Source organism: Cygnus atratus, chromosome 6 (assembly GCF_013377495.2).
Source record: "Cygnus atratus isolate AKBS03 ecotype Queensland, Australia chromosome 6, CAtr_DNAZoo_HiC_assembly, whole genome shotgun sequence".
NCBI lineage: Eukaryota > Metazoa > Chordata > Aves > Anseriformes > Anatidae > Cygnus > Cygnus atratus.
Genome location: NC_066367.1, coordinates 23,318,723 through 23,332,853, shown reverse-complemented (window position 1 = coordinate 23,332,853; position 14,131 = coordinate 23,318,723). Strand labels below are relative to the sequence as shown.

General features: G+C 36.6%; 1 protein-coding gene across 1 annotated transcript in view; it reads right to left on the bottom strand.

Moving 5' to 3' along the window:
* Positions 1 to 14,131, bottom strand: part of ITGB6 (integrin subunit beta 6) — a 47,012-nt gene that overhangs the window by 19,957 nt on the left and 12,924 nt on the right. The window contains exons 2-9 of the mRNA XM_035536785.1: positions 10,941 to 11,005; positions 10,410 to 10,486; positions 9,589 to 9,668; positions 7,096 to 7,300; positions 5,912 to 6,158; positions 4,914 to 5,079; positions 4,202 to 4,363; positions 3,386 to 3,481 (exon numbers count right to left, since the gene is read on the bottom strand). Coding sequence (XP_035392678.1) covers positions 3,386 to 3,481; positions 4,202 to 4,363; positions 4,914 to 5,079; positions 5,912 to 6,158; positions 7,096 to 7,300; positions 9,589 to 9,668; positions 10,410 to 10,470 — 1,017 coding nt within the window. The 5' untranslated portion in view covers positions 10,471 to 10,486; positions 10,941 to 11,005. The remainder of the gene's footprint in view (positions 1 to 3,385; positions 3,482 to 4,201; positions 4,364 to 4,913; positions 5,080 to 5,911; positions 6,159 to 7,095; positions 7,301 to 9,588; positions 9,669 to 10,409; positions 10,487 to 10,940; positions 11,006 to 14,131) is intronic.

Sequence of the window (14,131 nt, the reverse complement as noted above, 5' to 3'; positions counted from 1 at the left end):
ATAAAAAAAGACAATAGACTTGGAATTTAAAGTCTAGCATCCTTTAATCTGTGGCATGCTAACCAAACAGCGGGGATATCCTGTTCTGAAGACTTTATCTCCTCTTTGAAGAAAAATTCGCTGCATACTAATACAAAGATGATGGTGCATTCCCAGTCTAAGTGTGAACCTCCAGCTCGTTGGTTAAACCCTACTTTTTAGCAAAATTTCTAATAACCATTAAGAGGATGAGACATACTGATGCTTTTGGAGTGCTACCACCACAAAACTATCCAGAGGATGCCATTGAATTTAGTCTTCAGGCAAATATTCATCAAAAGATGACCTGCCTTTTTCTAGGGATTCTCTCATTCATGTTAATGCAATTTGAGAATTATATGTTTTAGTTCAGTAGGGCTATGTTTAACTTTTAGCAGTGTCAATGACAGAAGGATTTTCAGCATAAAGTGTCATGCCAAATTTATTAAAAAAAAAACATTTGAAATTCTGAGTAAGTTTGGAGACTAATATTTTTAATTCAATTTTCAGCATTGAAATACAATCTGAAATAAGTCAATTTTCAAGCTGTATTCTTCTGTGATATAAAAATAAATATTTTTTCAAAAAAGAGTAATTCCTGCTTTTTTAAGCAGTGCTCTTTGTTAGGATTAAAGAGATAACCTTCTCGCTCAACTAGTTTGAATAATTTTTAAAGAATTCTGCTTGAAAACAAATAATATCAATAATAATAATTACTTGATGAAACCTTGAAGACTAGTGTTTTCTTTTGTACCAAAATAGGATTTACAGTTCATCAAAATATCACTGTAATTGCAATATTCACAGACACTTTCTAAGTGAATAGTTTTAAAAAAATAAGTATATTCCTTGCTTCTTTGGTAAGACTCAGTTGAAACTAATGATATGAAACATTAGATGTGAATATATTTTAAAGGAATATACATTTTGTTTTTAAAATCTTTTCTTATAAATAAAATCTCAAATGATCAGGGCTCAGCATAAGGACCTTCCTCCACTCTCTTGCATTTAATTTTGAGTGGCTTTACAAATGTTTCCACATGACTGCTTTTAAAGTTCTTGTGATCAGGCAAAACATGACAAACCTGACAGGGAGAGCATCAGACCTAAAACTTCCCCCTTTTTTTTAAGGGAAGTAGCTGTATGGTCGTATGGGAGGATCAAAACTAAAACCAGCTGTATTACAGGGATATATATTTTGTGCTCATGCAATCCATAATATTTTTGTGTTAGGTAATATGTACACATTTAAGTGTATAAACTGAAAATTCAGTTGAAGAGGATCGAGAATATTCAATGACCAAATTATTTTGGGCTAAACTGTTGGAGATTACACAGGGCTAGAAATATAAAATATATATTTTCCAGTCTGAACACTGCACTTAAGACTACTGGAATCTATCAAGTCTATTTAAAAAGATGCTTTCAAAGTCCTCACAGTCGTTTTAATGCACATTTGTCCCCAACAACTGAATTATAAATAAGAGCAGTCAATTTTGGGTCTGATATAATTAGATGCTGAGTTCAAGTAGATTTTAGATAAAATATCTGGGGAGAAGTTTTCTACCTCAAACGATAATTAAGCTTGGGAGGGTTTTTTTAATACGGGAGAATATGGGAAACTGCAGAATCTCCATCACTGGGGCTTTAAAAAAAAAAAAAAAAAAAAACAACAAGAGGGGTTTAATGGTGACACCCAAGTGCCAGTTTAGTCTCCTCTCCCAGCTCTTCCAGGTCATATGAACACTGGCCTTAACACAAGAATAGATCTTATTGCCTTGCTTTATTCTTTTTGCACTCTTAAACACAGATGACTGCATGTTTACATTTATAAATTTGAATCATGCAGATGAAAACATGACACTAGAGTCCCATTTGCATGTCCTACATACACCCTTGAAAGTATGCTTTTTTTTTTTTTTTTAAATGGCACTGTGAGACTTGATTTTTGTATTTGCTTTGTCAGATTTTTTACATCTACAGAATAGAAAGCAGAGCATACCAACTACAGAAATCCAATTAAGTGACAGAAAGCAATACTGAAAAGATGAAAGTAGCAGATAGAATATATTCAATGGGATTCCTATATACCCTACAAGATAGGAGATAGCTAGTAGCTTTTTTCTTTTCTAAGAAAGAAAGTAACAAGAACAAAAAATTCTACAGTTGCTTTAACAATGACTTGCATTTTTTTTTGTAAGGTATAAATCTTTGTTTAGTGTTCCCAGTGAACAAAGGGTGCCACTTGATAACAGATACTGGAATAACACTGACGCAGGGATACTGAAATAGAAACCCCCTGATAAGAACACTGTTGGCCAACTCTAAGGGTGACCACCAGCAATTTTCAAGGGAAAATATAATGCCATCAGTAAAAGAAAAGTTTCTTTGGACAAAATAAGGCTCTGTAAATCAAAGATACTTCCAAACTACTTTCTAGAACAGCCCTTAGTTGTTCAGTGCCTATTGAAATGAGTGTAAATATTTCACTTGTCATAAATTGGGCCCCTATTAACAAATGGTTGAACAATAAGATTTAGTAAAAGTTTCGTAATGCACAAATTTTAACTATGCTACACTATGATTGTAGAATCCCACTAAATTTGAAAGTGATTCCCTTCTACTATTATTGATTTGAATTTTCACTCTTCAGCTCAGAATTCAATATATTTTTTAAAAATGCTCCAAGATGAAGAGTGCTTCCTCCATTGCTAAGGTTATAATCTGAGAATCAGTTTGTGAAAGATCTCACTCTTATAACTTTTGTCCAACACCTGGAGTATTATCCTTATTCAAGACACCTCTACAACTGGAACCAGTCACAGAAGCACTGAGGGCCTTCTCTGGGCCACAGAGAGGACAGAAAATAGGAAAATAGAAAACAGTACTGGTGTGTACTGAAAGAAAAATAAATAAAACTCTCAGGTCAGCTGAAAGAAAGAATTATCTCAGAGTTGAACATGAAGATTCTCACTTTCAGAATACATTCTTGTTTTATAAAAGGATTAACAGGCTCAACTGTCCTTACCTAGCCTCACAAAATACAAAAGGTTGATCATACTGATTACACTGAATAGTTTAGAAATGCTTAGTTTGACAGTCCTTGTCTATCGACTTAAAAATTGCAGTGTGATTCAACTTGAAATCCAATTTGAAAGTTACATAAGAACTTCAAAATCAGTATGTGAAGAAGCATTTTCCAAGTAAAAGAGCCTTTCTATGCCTCTGATATATAATTTCCTAGATATTTTTATTACATCAATACCTTGCAGAATTGGATCCTTAATACTGAAATTATTACATTAGCTATGAAAAACAGTGAACCTTAAAGCAAATACTAAAGAACTGAACATTTTAGTTTCCTCACCTCATATATGTGAACTTGTTCATTTGTTACTGCAAAAATTAATAAAACATTGTTTTGCACAAGTTTGTCAATTAATTGTCCAATTGTGGGATACTCCTGAAAACAAACAGAAGAGAGCCACATCAATGCATTTTTCACGTCCATCCAGTTGCTAATTATCTCCCATAAAACATACTCAACTGAACATAATTAATACTATATTATCAGCATAAAATAAACTATAGTTGGGCAGTAGATGTATACAAAATAGAAGTGTATGTAATTTCCTTGCCTTGATTTTAAGAAAACTCCTTTGAGAAACGTACAGTGTTGACCTCCACACTGGGACACTGGGTTCAGTAGCATCTGTGATACAGTCTGAATAACAACACTGTGTCAAAGGAAATTGGAATTTGTACTAGTTTTGGTCACTGCATCTTAAGATGGGAAATTTTCCCACATGAACAGTGTCCTAAAGCTTTCTGAACTCCTGAATTCACACCCTTACAGGGAACAAGATTAATGAGTATGACAAAATTCCCTGTATGAGGAAATACTAGTCAGTCCCGTCCCACATGTTTTCCAGGTTATCAGGAATAAGATATATGCTTTTTTTCTTTCACAGTTATAATCTATCATAATTCCATACAAATTGTTCTCTTTTTACAAAAATTTGCAACTAGTAATAAAATAGATAATGGCAAATGTCTGGATTCCACAACTTTTACAAACTTCAGTGGTAAAGGTATACTTTCACTAGCTTTCAAATTTGCTTATTTAAATTTATCTTTAATTTTTACAGAATGCAAGAGTTATACAAAGTTCATAGCAAATTACCAGAACAGTTGACATGGAATATTCATTGTTGTGGTCCAAATGACAGTTTCCATCATTAGGAATAACAATCCCTGCCAGCTTACTGTCCATCCCGAAGTGGGAATCAGCATCACTCACAAACACCAGCAAATGCAGAGAATCATTCCTCCATCCAATTTTTTCCTGTCATTTAAAATACATTAGTTTAGCAGGCTGTATGATACTCACAAATAGAAAAGCATCAAAAGATTTAGAGAATGGCATCTCAAAACAAATGAAGGGAAACATCTTAAAAGGTATATCAAAAACGTCGCATCATCTCTTGTAAGACTGAGTGTCATTATCTTGAAAGAGATGTTGGTGTTCATTCTATTGTTTGGCTAACATTTCGTATTCCCATTCTCATGTTTATTAAAACGTGCTGGCCATGTTCAATTCAATCTGCTTACTACTCTAAACATAGTTAATCAAAAATATTTAAAGAAAAAACAATCAAGAAAACAGACCCAATAATTATCCTTGGCAATTAAAAAGAAATACTAAAATATTGCAATATGCATGTTTAACATGATACAGCCAAAAGTATTTTCACACAAACCTAATGAGGCTCTTGGACTGCATTAAAAAAATCTTGAAAAATAATGATCTGCTTATTTGATATATAACCACACACACAGTAGTGGAAGTGGAAACATACAGAATAACTGATATCATACCTACAGTTTTCAATTACCTTGCAAACAGCTGCCTGCATAATTGCATCAAATCCTCCCTCTGGAGTATCTATATTAGCAGAGATTCTCTGTCCTTTCACAATTTCATTGAATCTTTCAGCATCATTTGTTAGTGACAAAACATGTTTGTATCCAAAGGTGGGTAAGCACTCATATGGTACACTTCTGCATAAGAAATGAGACAGTTTATGGATGACGCAGAGAGAAAATCGCTACAATGGCTACTTTGCAGGCCTGTCTGGATTAGTTTTTGGTTATGCATCTCTCCTGTGTCTGAGATAAGTCCAGTGAAAAGCATAAGAGAATCACAGAGCACAGATACACTCAGTTGGGTTGCACACAAGCCTGCATAAAGCATAGGAAATGCCACCTAAAGCAGAGTAATTTAGCCAGTGCTCCCTGCCACATTTTGTTTTCATACTCAGAAGCACTTAGGATCTGTAGTCCCTTAATGACATTTAGAAAATACCATCAGGCTTCTCCATTCCTGCTTCAGACTGCAGAGCAGTGAAGGCTGGAGAGCCATCTTCTCCTCCTTGTAGAAAGGACTGGAGCACAGGTTTAGAGGATACTGCTAGGCCTCAAGGAAAAACACACACACAAAAACAGGAAAACAATGTTGACAGGTAAATGAATGAAACTGCTATTCTGTGTTGGGTATTAGCGTGAATCCATTTAGGATAGTAGTGTCATAAAAATCTTTTATATATATATACACACATATATATATACATATATGTAGAATACCTATTTGCTAATCAATTATTATTTGCTTATTCAAATTCCTCTCTTTAAATAACATAAGACGCAACAGTTTCAGAGTGTGAAACTAAAAGAATCTTCCCAAACTGACTCAGTTTGCTTCCCAAACTGACTCAGTTACTCCTAGAATAGAGAAGAGATTCCAGTGAGGCTGTTAAATTGGATTTTACCCTCAAGATTAATATTATGACTTAATGTTGGAATGCAAACAGATGCAGGTACTTTCCCTGCCTACCTGCAAGGGTTGTTTATTTCTTCAGCTGTAGTTTTGATAAATGGTGAAACTGGTTTTTCAACAAAAGATCCAAAACCCAGCCTGAAGTTGCTTGTCAGCTTTGACATTTCTTTGGAAAGAGTTGAGCCTAACTCTTTTATTGTATTCAAATCATCATCCATGGAAGCTGATAGATCCATGAGGTAATAGAGGTCAATTGGATAATCTTCACTTTGGCGAACCTTGATCTGTATTGTTTCTTCATGTCCTGTGAAGGTCATGGGAAAATGGGATACATCTTAGTACTTCTAGGTAGAAGTTAAGAACAGTGTCAGTTCGTTCATAAACTTATATATATACTGAAAATTATTTAGCATTTGAAAACATCAGTACAATTCAGAAAATAATTCCCTGGCAACAAAAATCTCAAATTGATTGTCCGAAAAATTAAAGCTGTTCTAGTGTTTTTTCTAAACTGTTCTTTAGTAAGGCCGTAGCCATGGACTACAACTGATTGCTGTAATATAAAATATAAGAACATCTTTTGGGCAGTATGCAGAAAAATTCAGATAGGAAGCTAATTAAAACTGAAGGTAGCACTTATGGAACATGCCATGTATGTTAGAAAACCAAAGAAAAACAGAGCATACCCCAGGTTTTATTCTCAATTGCAACACAATTGCAACATGCAATCTTAATTGCATAGTATGACCTAACTGGATGTTTCGTATGTTTCTTTATTCCAAATTTTCTCCATGAAAAATTCACATCTCATGGACCCCAGAGTAGGTCTGGAGTACTTCCATAAATGTCGCTAGTACCTTGTAAATCCTCAAGGCAAGATTTTTATACTGCATATATGCTATTTGCCAGACCTGCAGAGGGAGAGGCAACAAAAACAGGGCTGGAGAGGTATGGGGCTTTCCATTCTCTCAAAGCCACCTTAATTGACAGAGAATAGATGAACTAAAAATTAAATCCTTACTTTTATGATATACCCAGCACTTCTGAAGGATTTTGAACTCAACCGAACATAGATTTCATTTGATGAGTCAAATGACGGATAATTTTGGACTCAACACAGGTATTTTGTATTTTATCAAGATTTTTTTTTAACACCATTCAGTCTGAGTATATCACAGGATCTCAGTATATCACATCAGCAGAAAAAAATAAATCTTGTATTTATGAACTGAGTGATTTACCTGGTCGCAGTTTGAGAGTTAATTTTTGAGGAGAAATCTGCGTGACATCAGAATTGTTCTTCTGGGTTGATATAGTTAGTGGCTTGTTTCTGTGAATTTCCACTTCTGAAATGGGAAATTCAATGAAATTCAACTGGCATCCTTTTGATAAAAGGTTTTCTGGGGTATCACACCTCCCATGAATTCCAGCTGAGTCGGTGTAATTCTAAAGCAAACAGGAAAAGGAATGGATGAGTTAAATATATTTACTGACTGACCACCAGCACCTGGCTGACAAAAGGTCAATGCAATGCAGGGGAACCAGAAACAAAAGGTGCAAGTTATACAATAAGTGCAGACTAGTGCAGAAAGAGAACTAGGTGGCACAGAAAGCTAAATTTGCCCTTCATGGGTCATGTCGCACAGGTGTATAATTAATGTAACTTACACCAGTCTGGTGTCCTGGAAGAAACTGCTCTATTGTTGGGGAATGGGAATTGTGCCACTTACATTTGGCTTCTCTCAGCACTGGGAATGGGAACACAAAGCCCCTGTGAGCTTTTTTTTCCCTAAGGAAATCACTTACAGGACTATGCCACAAATTCCTAAACAGTGTTTGAACTGCTGGTGGAATATTTAATAACACAAAAGCAAATAATAAACTCCTACACATTTTCTGAGAAACTGGAGGTGGGGTGCCTAGAGTTCACCGATCACTTTGTTTCCTTCTGACCTACTCTTTCTCCTCAACACTCATTTTACTCATTCACTGAAGCAGGTGGAATGTCCTCATTACCCTGACTGGTGCCCAGCAAGCACCACAGCTCCCCTTGCTCTCCAGCACTCGTTGGGCTCCCAGTGTGCTCACGTTTGTCTGCTCACATCTGGCTCAGCGCCCTCCTTGACCTTCTCCCCCACGGAGGGAACCACAAGCCTATCAATATCACTTGGATATCTTGCAGTTTATTTTTTTTCCTCATTTCAAAGCACTTGTTATGCATTCTTCTCCACAACACTGCTGCAAGGTGGGTATTATCCCCATGTAGCAGTGAAGTTAATAGTCAGTTTTACAAAGAGGCTTCTGTGCCTTATTAGCATTTCCTAGAGTTATGTCTAGAATTTAGATCTGCAGAATCAGTCAGCTGCCTCCTGCACTGGAAACCACTCTTTTTGGTCAAAACCTGGGAAATGCCTGGCAGAACTGGCACTAAAATACTCAATACCTGGCTGATGGTCACAGGCCCATAGCATGGGACCATTCTTTTCTCCGAGGTTTGGGCAAGCAATCTTGGGTTCAGCCATTACACCACAAATACTCTCTGAATTCAGTAACTGAGAAACTTCCTATCCACAGCAAAACAATTTTACTTTAAACTTATTAAAAACGGAACTTGGCCTCTCCTTTCTAACCAAAATTTCATCCTTCATGGATGAAGACTGTCAAAGATCTTGTGTATTTTTTGGAAGCAACACTGAGACACCTGGTGGGAGCAGCGGTTTATTGTGCTTCAGACCAAGTCTGATGTCTTTGCCTGGAGAAGACTCTCACCAATTGCTTCTTGATTACAGCACACAGAGATCATGTAAGATTCCAAAAATTTTGCAGGGAGAATATCATCTCTGGTAGTTACACACTTAGAATTGCTGGCTTTTTAGAACATGCATGCAGAAGTAAACTAATATTTCAAATATAGCTAGATGATGTGTTTTTATCCTGCAGAGATTTTTTTTTAAAAAATATGTGACAATAGTTGAAATCATGTGATCAAATTTCATTTCAAGTAAAACCTGTTTTGGTTGTTAAGTACAAACAAAAACTGCTGAAAAAAATATATATTTTTTTAATTATTATTTTTCCCCCCATGGTAACATTATATGCAAATTGCTAAATTATTTTTAGCAAACTTCTTTTAAAAAGAAGGTACTTTTTGATCTTTGTCAGATACTTCATGCAGCAGCACATTAGCACCATCCTATATATCATTTTGCTGCTTAGCAATAGCAACAAAAGTGTAAAGCAGAAACTACCATGAAAAGTACTGATTTTATTTCTCTATTATTTCTGGCAAGTTTTTAATTGTGATAGTTAACTATTTTGCAAACACGAATTTTGATAATAAGATTGATCATTTGCATGTGCAAACTGACTGACTGAAGTACTTTCTGTTTATACTGTCTGAATTGGTATATGACAATATTATGTAAGATGCAGTCTGGTCTGGCACTTGATGCTTCATCCTTAGTGCTCTGGGTGAGTCAGCCCTGGGGCTGATGACCTGAGCCCCTCTAAAAGCACTTTTATTTCTGCCTAAGATGGGGAAGTTTTAAAAAAAAAAAAAGAATAATACAGCTTAAAGTCTATATTTGAATTCCACTTTTGATCCTCAGAAAGGCTTTACTAAGCACTGCATGCATTACAAAACCACAAGGCTAACCCAATTAAGTCAATACTTCATCACTCAGAGCTACTACAAACATTTCAAGTTTTACTTTGAAATTTTTTGTATCATCTACCTCTTGGAAACACCAAGCGCAGTGTGGTCCGGAAAGAACACAATCTTCACAAGTCACTGCGCTTTCCTGAGAACAGGTCCCTAAATTTAAATCAAAGAAGACAAAAGACTGTTAATAATGTGCTTAATCATTCGGTTTATGATGAATCTGACTAGTTAGAGAATGTGGGAAGTGAAAAATGCACACAATTAGCCATATTTAGGATTACTGATAACATTATTTCATAAAGATGTTTCTATTGGTAGAATATTAACTCTCTGGAAAAACAACACAATTACTGACAATTAACATACTTTACTTTTGCATGCTTTATAGATGTGCATTCACTGAGAACACGCTACTTGTTTGACCAAGGGCACTTGATAAAACTTTATATTTGTTTCTGGTATAGGGCACGTACGACATTGCCAACATAACCAGAGATACTAAAACCACAAAATTATGTATGTTCACTGTATATACTTAAAATTGCTTCACCAACATCTGTAGATACATGATATGGTTTTAATTTATTGTGCAAGTACTGGTGAAACATTCAGTCACATATGCAGTATTAAGTTTCTCAGTTCAGACATTGATTAGTATAACCACAATTGCTCAAATGCCTGTCTCTTTTACATGTTCTGCTATGTAATGACCACATAAATCTTAGATGAATTCACAGGGTTGCCCTACAGCGGTATGGCAAAAAAAAAACCACCAGTCGTCAAAGAGAAAGGAGTGATTAAATACAGAAGACAGAAAGCCATTTAGTATGAACTTAAAGCAAGAAACAAAGCAAAAATGGTTTAGAAATGGATCCCACTGCCCCGGAGTCTTACCTTGAACATCGTTATTTCTTTGCAGAAATAAGAAAAAGAGGCAAAGCAATTCAATCCCCATTCGTTTTCAGTGCTGGCTGTGTGACAAAAAAATATTAACATATTATTTATCGTCTGTGGAAAGACAGATCATCATAAAATCCATACATTCCCAAAGTGTACGTTTTAAGAAGTCACCTACACTGGACTGCGAGGAATCTTCAAACCTATCAGGGCAGAACATGAATGAAAATAAAAACAACAGCTACCTGAGCAGGTAAAGACGGCAAGCTTTGCATAAAAGTAACCTGAACATGGTTATCACTTCCTTGTTTTCCTGTACTCCTTATAAGGTATACAATCAGAAGGAAAATTCATTCAGGTGAAGACTTCTGTCAATTGCAGTCACTCTGGGTCCTAGAGCAAGCCATCCAAGCGAGCGTTTTTGGCATATACAGGAACTCTAAAATGCTCTTCTAAAATAACTCCTTTAATTATTCCCTGAGAGAGTGTGTTAGGCAGATGGGTCGTACGATTGCTAAGTGAATATACCTGGAGAGATGTAAAAATCCCATTTTTTCAGATTCCCTGGTGTGGAGGGAAACTTGTAAAGGCAACTGCGAAAAAAACAAAAAGCAATCAATTGTTATAATTGAGGACCTGGCTTTGGTAATTCAAGATACAGAGTACATTTATTTTATTAACATTGCAAACTGGAAAGGAAATGCTGCAATTGTGGAATTTTTAATATGTAGAGGAAGGAATAAATGTATTCCCAGTTTTGCAACTGACTTGAAAAAAAAATCACTCCAGCTTCAATTCTGTGTAGTAAGTGGCTAAATATTCTATGGCAGTAGAGCACGGATACAACAACATAACAAGTTTTTGCTCCCCCCCACCCCTTGGAATGAAGGCAAAATATGCCCTTCTTACAGCATTATTGCATTATTAAAGGAAATAAAATTTCTTATTTCTAGATTTCATCTCTTCTCATCTTTTATGCTTCGCTATTGCTTGTTTTGAAAATAATTTGTTCAGGACAAGTCCTCTCTTATCTTAAGAGTTTGCAACTGACTTTACACACTGCAGCATAAAATTAAAATTTCATCAGTCGTGTTGCTGGTCTACCCTAAAAAAACATATCCTGTTTTTCCACAGTCAGAATCCTACTGAAGCTGGGAAGCTAGCTTGTAAAAAAACCTAGGCTGCTCTCACCATGAGAACTGGCAGGATTAGACCTCCCTTTTCAAACCTGGTGGTAGCTGCAATTTTGGGGCAGGATGTGACAGTAGGGATAGGTCTATACTAGTAAGCTCAACATGCCTGGAAACATTCCTGGGCATTGAGGCCAACTGGCACAGAAAGACCTGAGTTTATGCTTGCAAATTGCCTATTGGGACCATTCTAGCAACCAAAATGTGCCCAAAAATTGTTTGCAGGGAGTGTTAATTGGAAGAGGTCAAATTCATGCCAGGGAGCTTTTTAACAGTTTAATAGCACAGAGAATCTCATTCTAGTGCCTGGACATATTCCCAGGCACATCCGATTTTACTAGTATTTACACAGTCTACGGGTATTTTCATAGCAGCTCAAACTGGATTACGTCAAGCCTACCTTTGCCCTGCTCACACCCCTTTGCTCTTACCAGTACTGATGTCCAAACAAGCAGTGAGCTGATTCAGCCTGATCCAATTAAAAGCCAAACACCTTCCGTGGGGAAGGCTGGGGGGCTAATCTTCCCCTGGGTGGGTCCCCTGAACTGTGTCACTGCCCAGCCCAGTGTGAGCACCAGCTCAGGAGAGGGAACAGGAAAGGCAGGCAAAGCTGACAGGGAAGGTGGCAGCATGATAATTTGAATTTAGCCCAGCTAACTCTTGTGGAACCACATCCTAACATTTCTATTTACAACAGTAAATTCTTAAGTCTCCTTCAACTGCTTTCTATACCTTGGAGTATCCTTTGTGAGCCATGTGTTCACCTACAACAATTTCTTGTGGCATGAAAAAAGCATCAATTAAATTATGTTCCCTTAGCTGGTGAAGACAGAGGTCGATGAGGACAATGTCCATAACTACACAAGGTCAAAATGAAGTGGAGTTGACTGAAAATGTTTACTCATACAGAGAAAAAAATCCTCCTATAAGAGCCATCCAACACATTTTATTTCCCTGTCTTTAGTTTACATTTGTGTGTACGTCCTGTACTACTGTTGCTATGCCTACAGCCTTGCAGAACTCCAAAAACTAGTGCTTGCCCTTTCAACATACAAGTTCATTTTGCAGCTCTCACTAGCCCCTGGTAATATAACAACACCTCAAAGCCTGCACTCAAAGGACTTGATGACGGTTCTTCAGCCACCAAAAGACACCAGAAGTCTCCCAGGTTAAGGGCCAGCCAGCTGAACACCTGGCAGTTAGTAAAGGCTTATTTTTAGATTCAAGATATCAAACTTTTTTAGTGCAGAAAGAATAATACAACCTACATAAAACTCACAAATTCGGTTTGATAGCATCAGTTCTCCATTTGTTTGTGTGGTAATATTTTATATAGGTCTTGGCAAGGACAGCATGACTGGAGGCTAACTGCCTGCCTCTGAATGGGATGGCTGCCAAATCTGAGTTAAGTCTTGCCTTGAGTAAAATAACTAAGTTTCTGCAATTTATTAAGAACAGACCTCCCCAGATTGTAGAGCAGAGGAAGAACAGACAACAGCAAAACAACCACAAAAACACAAAGGAAAATATAAGGAGAGAAGAACCAAGGTTAGTTTTGACTTTTAAAAGCACCCACGATGAGATCACAGGACTGGACGGAGTGGGACTGACAATCTCAGCGATAGGGACACAGGATGATAAGAGAGGTCCGGGAAGGGAGATAGCACCTACAAAGAAGGGATCTTGGGCAAGGCAAGAAAACCTAGGTAGGGCGCTGATATAATAGATTTGTTTTGCAATGTCACTAAACATCTTATGTGATATCTAAAGATAAGTTGACCCGGAAGTTTCTCTATTAATGTACTGTTTTACTAGCTTTAGCTATCACAGACGCTAGAAGAGCACAATCAGAAATAGCCATGCTGATGTGGGGAGGATGGCCTCTGAGGTCCTGGCACTGCTTGATCTGACAGCAAGATTCCCCTTCCTTTAAAAAGGTTTATAAGACAGTCTTGTTCTGTTAACTCAAACTAGAGGCATCAGCCCAATGAGGTATAACAAATGGTAGTTTATAGTACAGACAATCCAGTTATTACTGTTTTTATCAGCCACTACACGCTCATTTTGGAGCAAATTTTGGTCTTGCTTAAATCAGGGTTATGGTTTTACAATGACACATCCCAGCAGAATACAGATGTTTATCTTTCAGTATGGGCAGCACTGAACAATGCACGTCTGTCCTTTTCTAAAAGGTAATAAAATTTGTACAGGATAAAATCTTTACTGCATTTTTCCCCATACCTGGCACTTACAATATGTGAAAGATAGCACAGAAAGATATGCTGGTCATCCAACCAACCTTTAACAAATTCATTAGTGAGTAGCCAACGTTAAACATAGAGAATGCAGAAAAATAATAAAAGAAAGCTAATGATGTGGACAGGGGATAAGAAATAAAACAAAAATATTAGCCTCAGGTAGCATTTCATTAATAAGGCTTTTTTTTTCCTCTTTAGAAAAAGCTACTAATGTATGGCTTTTCTGGGCCATTTTGCTGAATCCAAAAGTCAGCCAGTTGATTGGGTCTGT